Source organism: Phoca vitulina, unplaced genomic scaffold (assembly GCF_004348235.1).
Source record: "Phoca vitulina isolate PV1807 unplaced genomic scaffold, GSC_HSeal_1.0 scaffold33, whole genome shotgun sequence".
Lineage (NCBI taxonomy): Eukaryota > Metazoa > Chordata > Mammalia > Carnivora > Phocidae > Phoca > Phoca vitulina.
The window spans coordinates 2,908,740-2,922,315 of record NW_022589736.1 but is presented as its reverse complement, the minus strand read 5'-3'; the positions used below and the strand labels follow the sequence as shown (position 1 = coordinate 2,922,315).

General features: G+C 40.4%; 1 protein-coding gene across 13 annotated transcripts in view; it reads right to left on the bottom strand.

Annotated features, from left to right (window-relative positions):
• ZMYND11 (zinc finger MYND-type containing 11) overlaps positions 1 to 13,576 on the bottom strand; it is a 128,560-nt gene that overhangs the window by 34,285 nt on the left and 80,699 nt on the right. For 7 of the 13 annotated variants that reach the window (XM_032425990.1, XM_032425993.1, XM_032425991.1 and 4 more), the window contains 3 exons: positions 10,989 to 11,148; positions 3,881 to 3,925; positions 1,166 to 1,327 (listed from right to left, as the gene is read on the bottom strand). In XM_032425990.1, coding sequence (XP_032281881.1) covers positions 1,166 to 1,327; positions 3,881 to 3,925; positions 10,989 to 11,148 — 367 coding nt within the window. Of the gene's footprint in view, positions 1 to 1,165; positions 1,328 to 1,782; positions 1,877 to 3,880; positions 3,926 to 10,988; positions 11,149 to 13,576 lie in introns of those variants that run through there. The other 6 variants (XM_032425994.1, XM_032425996.1, XM_032425999.1 and 3 more) reach the window with 4 other exon arrangements.

The window sequence follows — 13,576 nt, the reverse complement described above, 5'->3', positions numbered from 1 at the left end:
ACACACTGGGCGTGTACAGTGGTGCTGGTGAGGTGAAGTATACTGAGGTAACACACTGAGCATGTACAGAAGTGCTGGTGAGATGAAGTATACCGAGGTAATACACTGAGCCTGAACACTAATGCTGGTGAGATGAGGTATACCGGGGTAATACACTGTGCATGTATAGTGGTGCTGGCGAGATGAAGTATACTAAGAAAATACAAAGTCAAAGTTACTAAGACAATACTAGAAGCTCATCATGCTGGCAAGGAATTTAGGACCAATACTGAAGAAGGGAAAAATTATTAAGATACAACTTTTTTACATTATAAATGAATATTTAACTCAAGTAATACAAATTATTTCAGAAACTGAGCCCATGAGTAATCCGGGCAACTGGCATGGTTCCAAATACGGATCATAGCAATTACAAATACAAAACAATAGAGATTGCAACAAAATAACCCCTTACTAATCACCGTCAACGCCATATGCGGCGACATACTATGCAGGTGTCACACATCACTTGTACGCACACACACCACGTTCTACATCCAACAAGCACAGCCAGGTATACTTTTCACTAGGGAAATAACAGGAATGAAAATAATTGTGGAAAGTCCCTATTTTTCCTACAAGACTATTTCATTTTGCTTTAAGTAATTAGAATGCTTTATATACAACGGTCCCATCCCTCCACCCTCCAAATAAAATACAAGCAAGGAATAAACTAACCCATGATATGACAAAAAATAAAGGCGACATTACATGGATATAAAATGGGAAGTAGATACAAAATGTTTCCAACAATGTGCCTTTTGCTGGCTGTGTTTCCTCAGTGGTGAGGACAGATTGAACCGAACCTGGTGTGGGAGACTATTCCTTGATTTGCAAAGGCTAGCCATGACAGGAGTCACACAATCCAGAGGCAAGTGTAACATAAGGGAAGAAAGTGTATTTTTATGTGACTGGAACTTTCTACAATCCATACCCTGAATATGTCAGGTGTTCTGGGGGTATGCACTGACCAGTGCTGTGTTCATTCACCATCATTTCAGCAGATAACCCCCACCCTCCAGTCCGTCATCCATTCACCTGGCACGCCCACCTGGGGTATCTTGCACAGCTATTATCAGTGAATTCCAACCCTCTGACCAGCACATGAAAGCTCATAGGTACTCACCCTGCATACTGGGCACTGCCAGTGACTACTGCTGTCTCTAAGCCTGTACTCATCAGACAAACACTTGGAATGATACACACGAAAACACAGGTCACATATCAACACCTCTCCAGGCAAATGGCATTCAAAACAATACCAGTCATGATTTTCTGTTTCCCAGTCCTACAAAAAATACAAAATAATTTCGTATGACATTTTGTCAATATCTGCAATAACTAAGAACAAAATTGAAACTAAAGTCTATCAGAAGTTAGGCATTAAAAACAATTTTAGACATTTACTGTGTTAAAACAAGAGGGAAAAAATACCTAGAAATTTGCTTCTTTAGAGTTTCTTTCCTAAACAGTATTAATACTCAGAATATTTTAAGGTGATCTGATAGTAAAACCAGCCCAAATGAAGTAAGTCCAGAGCCAATCCCAGTTCTAACATTATCTTTCATTTTTTATATAATCTATGGAATAATTTCTTTAGTAAACTGAATACCCCAAACCAGTACCTACAGCTTAGTATTTCAAATAAACCAACCTCTGTTTTGTTCTGCATCTTAACAAAATATAGTAAGTACTTAGCACACTGTGGGAACAGAGAGAATAGTAGTAAATGGTGATGCTCACTATTCTTATCTTCTCATCCATGGTATTGGATGCTTTATTGAAAATAACATTAATCAGAATGTCCATGTTCTGACAGTTGTCAAATTTTCAGGGTCTGTTGAATTTGGAAAAATAAATTGAAAATGTGAAACTAAAGGTTTAATCACATTCTCCAAAGGACATTACCATAAAGAAACAAAAAAGGAAGTAGGCTTCTTTTCTTATTGGGACTATCCCCGGAAACGAACGAGCGCAAGGGCGGGTACTCTTGCACATTTTCTGTTACACTCTGTGTGTGAACAGCCAACGCCATTTAACTAGAAACAGGAAGATGTTACAAGTTGTCCTAATTTAGAACTAATTCATTAATTCATTCCTCATAAATATCACTCTTAGCTTTTATCAAAAATTACCTGTGTTAAGAGTGATGGATTAACTCTCAACCTTCCTCTGTTGATGTGGTTAATAAATGAACAAGGGTGGAGCCCACACGTAGTGCAATCCAAGCCACTTTCAATGGGGACCCTGAAATTCCAGGCTTAAGCTCCGCCATAATTTTTCTTTTCATAAATCACTGCCTACAATCTGCTTCTGGGGTTGGGCAGCTTTCTTGTTTTCTCTTAGGTCAGTAACTCCCCCAACCCACGGGCTTCAGCGTGGGACTTGTCTAGGAAGCAGTGGTTCCTTTGGCACCAAAGGTCCACACTTATCACAATCACTGCTTGACCTCACAAGGGGCCTACCACCCACTCCTTCAAAAGAGAAGTTTCCCAAGTTCATGTCTTCCTACCCATATTCAGAGTCATGGCTAGAGTACATTACCAAATTCTGCAAAAATGTAAATTTTTGGTTTGCTTTTTATTTAAAAAGTGGCCTTTATCAACCAAAGTAATAAAAAAGCATGACCATTTCTGGTTATTTGCTGCAGATTTGCTGCAAACTTATTTTGGTAGAGGGATTTCAGTCAGACTACTTAAAAAAATCATAAGATATTGCTCTGACATTTGACCCTAATTTGCACATGGTAGAAGAAACATAGCTCACCAAGCTGGACACAACACGTGCGTGTGGGCCCTGGCCGTGACAACGGTCGTTGGGGGTGCCCGTCTCACAGGGCTCAGGTGGGAAGCTGCACGTAAGCTATTACAAGTTTTGTCTCATAAATTGTCGATAAATTAGGTTTCAGCAAGGACAACACACTTTGGTCTATTTTCAATTAACAGAAGAACTCTTTCCCAGTTTGAAACAAAGTCTTTCAGAATATTTTCTTCATAGCTGTTCAGAAACATCTTAAAGGATTTCGATGGCTTTTATTTGACTTTTTATGAACAAAAGAAACCATCCTTCATCATTTGCATTTTTTTATATTAATTCATCTTCCTGTAATTCTCAAAATGGGAACTGGATCACCAAGACAAGGCACACAGCTCAGGTCTCCCTAGTGCTTCCTGCCTTCTGACCCATCCCACCATGACACAAAGAGGAAAGTGGATCTCTCTTCACCAAAGTGTGTAATCCCAGACCTAGTTTTTCACAACTGTAGGAATGAATGTATAACTCAAATCAAGTAAAAGTAGAGAAACATGTGGATACCTGTTAATGTAACAGCATGTATGTGCTGTTCATTCTTTTAAGGATAGCAGTAGCTACTCAGAACATGTAACATGCAAAAGTCAAGTTCAAAAGTTATTAGATTTTGAATCCAGGAAATGTTGTTATGGGTATAAATGATATAAGCATGTTTGTTATAGGCAGAGTTGCCTACAGTTTGTCCTTAAGTAAACACAATCCGTTGATATAGTACTTCTGAAATACTCAATGTGTGCCAAAAGGTTAAGTGTGCGTTTTCACTGGATTTCACCAGATGTCAGCAAACTACTCTAGACAGAGCCTGATCGACAGCATATTATGTGAAATGACACTCCAATACTTCCAGAAAGTTTTAAAAATGCAAACCTACTAGCATAAAATCCAAGACTAGAAGCAATGTAAAGACAGTATGATCTTAATGAATAACTCTAGCAAGAATAAACTAAGATAGCCTAAAAAAAAGATGGAAATGTAATACAAAAAAAGGCAGAATTAAAAAGTAAAATAACATAGTGCAAAATCAGTTCACCTTGTTTGGGGTTGCTGTCCTGGAGAAAGGCTGCATACTGTAGGCCTTTCAAAATAAAAACAAAATAATCTTGGTCTCTCTACTACAACGTTGCTCATTATAAGGCAATACACAGACTAAAGGGATTTGGTACACAGTCAACTATTATTTGCTATACAACTTACATTATTTTGTAGATGATACCAACTGATAATCTATGAATGTGCTAATCATCAATGAAAAGACAGTAGCATGCAAACTCAAGACTCATTACTAGTTTAAGAGGTAACTTCGACACTAACACAAAAGCTACAAATTGACAAAGAGAAAATTCAGAGAGAATTCATGTGCCATGAAACCTATAGTATGTTTGGGAAACATTTCACTGACAAATTCGGTGCCATTATAAATTTGCACAAGACCATGAATGTATGTCCTTTTGATGTGAAAGTGGTTCAAGGCTGGATTTTTTTTAAAACTTGGGAGTGATGAATGTGAACAAGGTAAACTCACTACTTGACCATGGTGTGAGGTTCACACAGGCTGTCTTCAGAACCTGGGAGAACAGAGTCCACCATCTAGAAGCAGCCTGCTGACCTACTCCGTCACCACGTACAGCATTTGCTTAAGACCCTAGAGCCACACTGGCTCAAATCCTGCCTCCAGCCTTGGGGGGCTCTGTGATCTGGGGCAGGATACTTAGCTTCTCTATGTATCATTTTCTATCTGTAAAATGAACAAAACAGTAGTGCCTCAATCAGAGGGTTTTTGTAAGGATGAAATGAGTTATGCTCAGAAAGTGCTAGCTGGTTACCGAGAGGATCTGCTGACGTACAAATGACTTGAGGACAAGTCACGTAACGATGTGGTGTTTGTAATAATACACATGCGAGTTTCTTTTTCAGGACTTTAAGTTCCTGATGACAGCTGACACAGCATTTCTATAAGCCAGACAGAACAAGACACACTGCTGACTGAGGGCTCGCTGGGAGAGCTGTGTCTGTAACTAGGCTTCCCAACCTGTAATCCACCCCATCACATTCCAAAGAGATTCTAACCTTTAAAGTCATTCCTTACTTACATGTAACGAGCAGATAAATCTTACTTTATCAAATATGTGTTTGATGTGGTATTTAACATGGATACAATGCAAAATCAGCTAATCATTGAGAGCTAAGAATTTGATGAATATCTCCAGTCATTTTAAATATTATTTTTTAAAAAAATAAAACTATTATAACACTGCTTAGTGAACTAGAATTTAGACAGAAGGAGGGAAAAAAAGGAACCACACACACACACACACAACCAGTCAAACAAAGCTGAATGGAATATAACAGGATAGCATGATCCAAAATGCTCTACTGAAGAGAATGGAAATTCTTTACCAAATCAAGAATAATTTCTAAGTACATTACAGTTTGAATACACATAGAACCATAGTACAATTGGTTTCTAGTTAATTAATAATCACAGACAATACTTCACTTTGTAAATAAGTGACTTTGTATATCTTTGCATCTCAGACAGGTAATGGATCTTTGGAAGAAATGTGTAGTTCTGCACATAATTAGCATAAATGTAATAAAATATATTTCACTTAAAAAATGGTATCCAAGGAGCTTGAAATTTTGCACTTAGGGTACTTACAACATATGATTGGTTAATTTATGACAACTAAACCACAAAAATGCAAAGATCTAAATTTAAACATTTCTCAGTTCAATACTTGTATTTACAAAGTGGGCCGAGACGGTCAAGCTGCTTGAATTCAGCAGCTTCTCTTCGCATTTTTTCCAGAGCAAATCAAGAGAACACTTCTTGCTGTGGTTGTATGATGGTGTGACTTCTGAAGGAAAAGACACAGATGCAATCCTCTCTCATCTAAAAGATGTGAACGTAACAAGTTTCTAGAGGTATGTAAACCACAGATGCTTTTAGACTGGCCATTTTGAATGTGGAGAAACAGAGTGATGGGGAAGTGTCTAATCTTGCCCCTCTGCAAATTAAGACCAAATCCATGTATCCCCAGGAGAACATGTGATCCCTTCAAAGAAACCACAAAATGTGTATTTTCATTAATTATGCTTCTTTAATAAGTGTTAAAACCTTAAATACATGGGAAAAAGCAAAATATAAAGAATTCTATCTTTTCACCTAGGCCTACTTGGAAAGCAGCATAAGGTCCTGCTTCTCGGCAGGAGAATGTGCTTGGACTGACGCAGGGCACGGCAGCTGGGACCTGAGCTCCTGCATGCAGGTGTGTCTGAGTCACCAGCAGGAAGCTGACCGAGGGCTCTAAGTGACAGTGCAAGGGGTCCCGGGGCAGCTGCTCTACAAACATACTGATTCTGAAATAGCAGTAATTGGAAAAGAAGAAATGAGACCCGAGCCCAGATCTGGGAGGTGAGTAAAAATTGTACTTTCACAGCACATGTCACTTATGTGAACTTTTAAGTCAACCCTGACACTGGTAACCAAATCACTTAGTGTCAGATCAAACGTACCTGTCAAATAATAAGGCTGAGTCACAACTCTGCACCAGAAACCATGAAGAAAGCGGGAAGTCATTAAAATAGATGGTATTACCACTGTCTCAGCATCGAAACACATATTTGATGTTTTATCCGCACATGATCCCTAGCTCAAGGCTACCTGCCCTACTAGATTGCACTGAATTCTTTTATAAGACCTTCCTATCTCTAGTGAGCACCTTCTGAGTTAGAAGTTAAAGGCATGAGAAATTAACGTCTTTACTACAAAGGGAGCTACTAAATGCCAAATTCAGCCCAGCAAATGGTAACATTCTGCCCAAGAAATAGGTTTCTCAAGATGTGAGAATCACACATGGACTGAAGTAGCCCTCCATGCATATTTCTCCAGCACAAGCAGATGATGAAGCCATCTAGGAGAACATGCAAGATTGCTTTAAAAATCAAAAGCAAAAAGCCTTGATCTAACCAAATGTTGAATGGTCAGACAGCACAAGGTTTCACTGTGCCCTGGGTCTCTTGGCCTTGACTCAGATAATTTTGAAAGCTCTGAGAACTACTTCTAGAAGAATTACTTGGATCCTATGAGTGAGTATTGATGACTTACAAATCTGGAAGAAAACTGTAGAAAATTTACAAGCGTATCTCCCAGGTTCAGCAAGACTGTCATTTTAAAATTGGTTGGTACACAGATACTTTTGCTGCTTTGTTGACTAATATTTAAACAAACCATTTAAAATTGAGAGTGGCCTCATTTTTAATAATTATGTTTTTCCTTCTGCTTTCTCAAATGGACATACTTAAAATATCACCAGGAAGATGCTTATCTACCGCCTAACTTTGTCACAGTTTCTCCCAGTGAATCACCACTTGGACAGGGCCTAGCTGTGGTTGGGATCAGAACCTCAACGTCCAGAAATCATTCCAGTCTGGCAGAAGGAACCTCAGGACAACAGAGGCCAGTCTTTGACTTATACAGGCTTCCTCTTCACAGATTATTTATAATTATATCCTGACATACTGTTAGCATTAGGCATTTATTACATGATTGCTAGGTTTAATAAAAATAGTGTTTAAGATATGCATATCTTTTAATTGTATCAGTTTTTAAAAATCAGCATCGGGAGAAAAGGCAGCCAAGGTGGAATACAAATGTGACCCCAACAGGCTCTCCGCTCAGTGACAGTGGAGCGGCGTGAGGACCACCTTCTCCTTCCCACCACAATGGCAGTAAAGACAAGTCCAACCTCCATGCTAACACAGAGTATCTCAGGAACATACCGTGGGGACTTACCAAGGGAAATCAGCTCTTGCCCACCTCTGAGCTACAGCTACTATTTTTAGAGAATATAGAAGGAAAAGATGAGCTTTACTACCCATTTTTCAAATGACAAAACTTCCTGAGTAAAGAATATTTTAACTTCAGGGCGCCTGGGGGGCTCAGTCAGTTAAGTGTCTGCGTTCAGCTCAGGTCATGATCTCAGGGTCCTGGGATCGAGTCCCGCATCGGGCTCCCTGCTCTGCGGGGAGCTTGCCTCTCCCTCTCCCTCTGCTGCTGCTCCTGCTTGTGCTCTCTCTCGCTCACTCTCTCTCTCTCAAGTAAATAAAATCTTTTTAAAAAAAAAGAATATTTTAGGGCGCCTGGGTGGCTCAGTTGGTTAAGTGACTGCCTTCGGCTCAGGTCATGATCCTGGAGTCCCGGGATTGAGTCCCGCATCGGGCTTCCTGCTCAGCAGGGAGTCTGCTTCTCCCTCTGACCCTCCCTCCTCTCATGTTCTCTCTATCTCATTCTCTCAAATAAATAAATAAAATCTTTAAAAAAAAAAAAAAGAATATTTTAACTTCAAATTAAAGGTTTAAAAAGGAATAAGCACAAAATTGTATGCCTTTCCTTCCCAAGACCGTGTATGTCTGCTCGACTTCTTCTCTTGATAGTGAGTCAGAAAGTCAACAGACAACAAGATGAATAACTTACATCTTTCAATTTAAGAACTCAGTGTTCAGAGAATTATATGTACCAGGTATGTAAAGTATGAAGGAGGGCCCCAGCCTCAACTGCCAGCACGTGGGGCTGGCCCACAGAACACCTCTGTGCGAGTTAGAACAGGGGCCCTCCCCTGACGCTGGCTTCACTAGGGGAGACACATGGTTGCCCGACGCACGAGCGCTGCTGGCTGTGGGGGATGAGTGCACGTCCGGGGCTGTGCGGGTCAGAACGGCCCCTACACAGTGGCCTGCACGCACAGGCCACACGTCAGCTGCGTCCTTCTAGGGGACTCGGTGCGTGACCACGACAGCATGACAGCACTGGGAGCATGGGTTAATCCAGTCATGGGTTTGCGAGACACACAAAATCTCATCACTCCATAGTTGCCCCTCAAACAAATCCAGTGTCTCGGGGAACCCTCTTTACACATCTCCTTGTGTTTGAAGATACAGGCTTAAAAGTAAAAAGACCCTGATGACAATTTTTGCTTGTGTGGTTAGTAAGAAACGTGTTTTTGCTACACTATATATAGACATTTCTGAAGCATATTTATTTGCTGGCCAAAACTCGCTTTGAGTACATGGTTATATGCTTTATATAGATAATCTCACTTAATCCTTAAAACAATCAAGTGAAATACATATTAATATGCTCATATTACAGGTGAGGAATGAGGATCAGAGGTTAAGAAATTTCCTCAAGGTCACACAACAAAATAAAACACGTGGGGTGGGATGGGGAACCCTCTCTGTTAACATGTAAGACCTAACCTCTTTCTGCTACACTACACTGCTTCTGCATTTCTCGTACTTGCTTATTTTATAAACTAGGCACAATTTTCGTACACCCGGTTGCACTTGTAACATGCATACTTAGTGTAAGAAATGTTTGTAAGAACCAACCAGAATTAATAGAACCTGTACACTGGTTGTTTGATTTACATCTAAAATTTCATCTTGAAAAAAGAAAAAAGGGATGATGCTATAAATACGTGCAGTAAGGACACGTCCACGTACAATACAGAACACAGAGTCTAACGTAGCAGTGAAGGCGGGACAGCTCATTAGCTGCTCGTGGGAGTCAAACTCCCACCTGAAGAGGAAGAAAAGCTTACGGGGAGGCACAACCCTAAAAAGTAAGAAGTAAAATCTCTGGCATGAAAAATGTACACGTGGTGTACAAACCAAAATCCTGTGGATTAAGCTGCACTTACTATTGGTTGATTATATGTAGACCTCAGAAATTTCCATACTAAGTCTGTAAATTTCCAAGTGTTTGGGATTAGACATTTTCTATTACCTGAATTATTTTCAGTATATAATAAGCTATCAATTATCAAACGTCTGGTGGAGACAGGTTTAGATCACCTCACATTAAATTATTGGGACTTGGCACCCAAAGTTTCTTTACTGGCAATAAAGCTCTACTTTTCTGAGAGGAAGTGAACAGAGAAATTATTATGATAGAAACATTCTCGCTTAAGTTTTCAAGAGAAAAGTTCAAGTGCACAGATCAAATGATACCAGTGAAATTAAACATTCTTTCCTCCACGTTTTCTATTTGTGGAAAGTGTGAATTTTCTTTCCTAAAACTTTGAAGGTACAGATTAAACTTAGAAACAAAGTGTTACAACTGAACAACTTCTTTAACATTTAGACCAGCTGCCCCCAGAAAACATGCAGTCAGTCTGCTGCTCTGGGACCGGACAGCAAGCCTGTATGCGGTCACATCCACCGTAGAGCCAGAAAGGGAAATACAATTCATAATTCTCGGGAAAAGTTCCCACAAAGAACCAATTTTAAAATTTTGTGTCATTTTTATGACGTTGGAGAATTCATGATAAACACTCTCAAAACACCTACTTACTAAATCGATTCCTTTTAGAAACTAAAAAAAAAAAAAAAATAGCATCTATTATATTTGAAACCTATCATCTTTAAATGATGTTCCTTAGCAAATATTAAGACTTTTCTAATCAAGGTATTAGAAATAGCAAAGGCCGATAAAGGTGGGAATATAAAAATATTACACACGAAACCAATGTTTACACATAAGAAACAAATGCCCAAGGTTCCAAGTAAAAGATTAAAATGTCCTCACTTAGAAGGGGAGTCAAAGTAAGAACTAGGCAAAATATAAAGAAAACGAGCTTTGTCTTTCCTGATTTCTGCTGGAGCGCCACCAAACCGGTTATGGTCACGGTCAGTGAGGACACCATCCAAGGAACCGTAGTTCCTGCAGAAGCCCTACTGACAGGTGGCCCTGGGCGCAGACGACATCAGCCCAGGATGAGAGTCTCCCGTTCACTCTGTCTAGATGGCATCGACATTATCCTACGTGAAACAGTCTGCACTAACATTTACTGAAGAAAACAGGAAGACCATTAGTTACATGTACAGTAAAGAGGACTTTTAGTTTTCAGATTCAAGGGAACCTAGACAGAGAAAGGAGGCTCTTTGTAGAAGTGAGTTTCCTCCTAAAGAGGGAGGAAATTACCCATCCTGCCAACGTAGGCCCTCCATGTTAATAAGAAATACTGAAGTGAAATACTAGTAAACTTCTAAAAATGAAATTACTATGGGTTGTAGTTAAATAATGTTCAAAGACTTAAAGTCAGCATCTCCAAATTTATCAAATAAAATATACTTACAATCTCATCTCCTGGCAACCAGTATCCTTCCTGCTCAATACCAGCTTTTGAGCCTTTGCAGCCCACTGTTAGGGTTTCGACAATGAGACCATCTTTCACAGCCAGGCTCAGCTGACGCGTGGTCTCTTTTGGATGCATACCGTGGACTCGAGACATGTACCTGAGTACAGAGGAAAAACAAATTAAAAACCCCTTAGGACTCGACAATAAATAAATCCACAGGGGTGATTTATTTCTCCTTTGTTACTACTTGTACTTACGAGGGCCCTACCAAAGAAACAAAGTCCTGGATATTTGTCTTTTAATTATCACGCTATTTTAAAGCTCAATTCTATTTGTATATTTAGAGGAGTATTTGTTCAAAATAGTCCTTAAGGAGCAAACGGAAATCACTTAACAGACTTTAGTCTAACATCCCACGCAGCTCTGGCCTCTGCAGCGACTCACACTCTCAGTCTGCAAATTCAGAATTCAGAATGTTATCATTTCCAGTCCCAAGACTTCCGAATATAAAATACCCAGACTCAAAACTTAGGAAATGACACTAAAGAACATGTAAGAATTACATGACTGGCTGCTGACATATAAAGAAACAAGAATGTATGTTGGGATCCATTAGGCAAAAATGTGATTTTCAATGAAATATACTTTGGATTGGATCACTACACAGAATCCCTGATTTACAGTCATATGGCATTTTACTCAATTTTAAGAAAATGTACTATTTCAAACACACTCTGGACCACAGAGAATACTACTGGAGGGTCCCTTGTATTCGCTGGTTCTATGAACTCATGTTAACATGAGGGCACATTTGCTTCATTGCTTGTTTCTTAAGGACAATGTTACAGATATATTTGAATTTGTGCTATTTTCCCATTCCTTCCATTCAAACCGCAACACCCTCCACCAGGAGGCTCCTGGACATCCAGACACAAGGCATGGGACAAGGTGAACCAGGCCAGCCGCAGCCTCCCCAGAGAGGCGCTGGGTGTACAAGACGTAGGGGCAACGCCTACAAGATTCATCTGTCATTTCAGTATCAAAGCCTTCGCAACAAATCACTTCACAAATGCAAGTACTCGTCATGGAACCACCTTCCAAATTCAAAGGACACATTTCAATGAAGAAAAGTAGTGAACCCCAACTGAGGACTGATGAACGTGTAGTGTGTAGCAAACAACGGTTTTCTGTTCACAAGATCACGAACTTGTCAAAGATGCTGCTCCGTCTGTCAGTGCAGGTAGCTGGAGGGTTCAGGAGGAGAGGAGGGGGTGACGGTGAGCGTACCTCAGCCTTGACCAACTGACCTGCAAGCATAACCACCAGGGCCCTGGGAGAGACCTGGATGCTGACGGACAGTCCGAGGGGAGAAGGCGGGTCGCTGGTGCAGCTTGACTCTGATGTAGAAAGTCAGGGCTAGCAGAAATCACCAAGTCCAGTGTGTGTGTGTGGGGGGGGGGGGGGGGGGGCAGGGACATGGGCCAAGGTGAACGTGTCCTAACGTCCTCACCATTCACGGGAGGGAGCCAACAGAGAAGACCTCAAGAATGAAGTATTCCATCTAAATTTATAAAGGTAACCCTCAGAACAAAAATTCAAACATTCTAAATTATCTGAACTCATAAAAAAAAAATTATGCAGTGAAACATAAAAACACCAAAAGAAAGAACAGAAACAGAAAGCATATTACATATGATGACATGACCAAAACCAACTTTGTCTGTTTAATAAGTACACATTGGCTAAACTCCACAGTACAAAAAAGACAGACTGGGGCGCTTGGGTGGCTCAGTTCGTTAAGCGACTGCCTTCGGTTCAGGTCATGATCCTAGAGTCCCAGGATCGAGTCCCGCATCGGGCTCCCTGCTCAGCAGGGAGTCTGCTTCTCCCTCTGACCCTCCCCCCTCTCATGTGCTCTCTCTCTTTCTCTCGCTCAAATAAATAAATAAATAAAATCTTAAAAAAAAAAAAAAGACAGACTGAATCACAACACCAAAAACACAGTCTACATGACACACTTCTAAAGTGACTCAGAAAAACGAGGCAAGAATGGGCACAGGCATATCAGAAATGCAATCCAAACGAAGCAGAGACCAGCACGGCAACCAACAGGATTTGGAATCTAGGATGAGAATTGTTGGCTCAGTCGGTTGGGCGTCTGCCTTCAGCTCAGGTCATGATCCCAGGGTCCTGGGATCGAGCCCCGTGTCGGGCTCCCTGCTCGGCGGGGGGCCTGCTTCTCCCTCTCCCACTCCCCCTGCTTGTGTTCCCTCTCTCACTGTGTCTCTCTCTGTCAAATAAATAAAATCTTAAAAAAAAAAAAAAAGAAAGAAAAACAGGGCATAGGTTGTTATAAAGCAAAGACTGTAAGAAATAAAGGAAATATTGACAGGAATACAGAATTATGAGACTTCACCTCTCTCCATCCACAAAAACATCCAGCAGACAAAAACTAGGTATTCATACAGAAGACCTAATTAACAAGGCAGATCTAGTTCAATTTATTCTGAAACCCAAAACATACCTTCAGCAGGTCTAAGGAAAATTCATTAAAGTTGAGCATAAAACTAGACACAAAAACAACC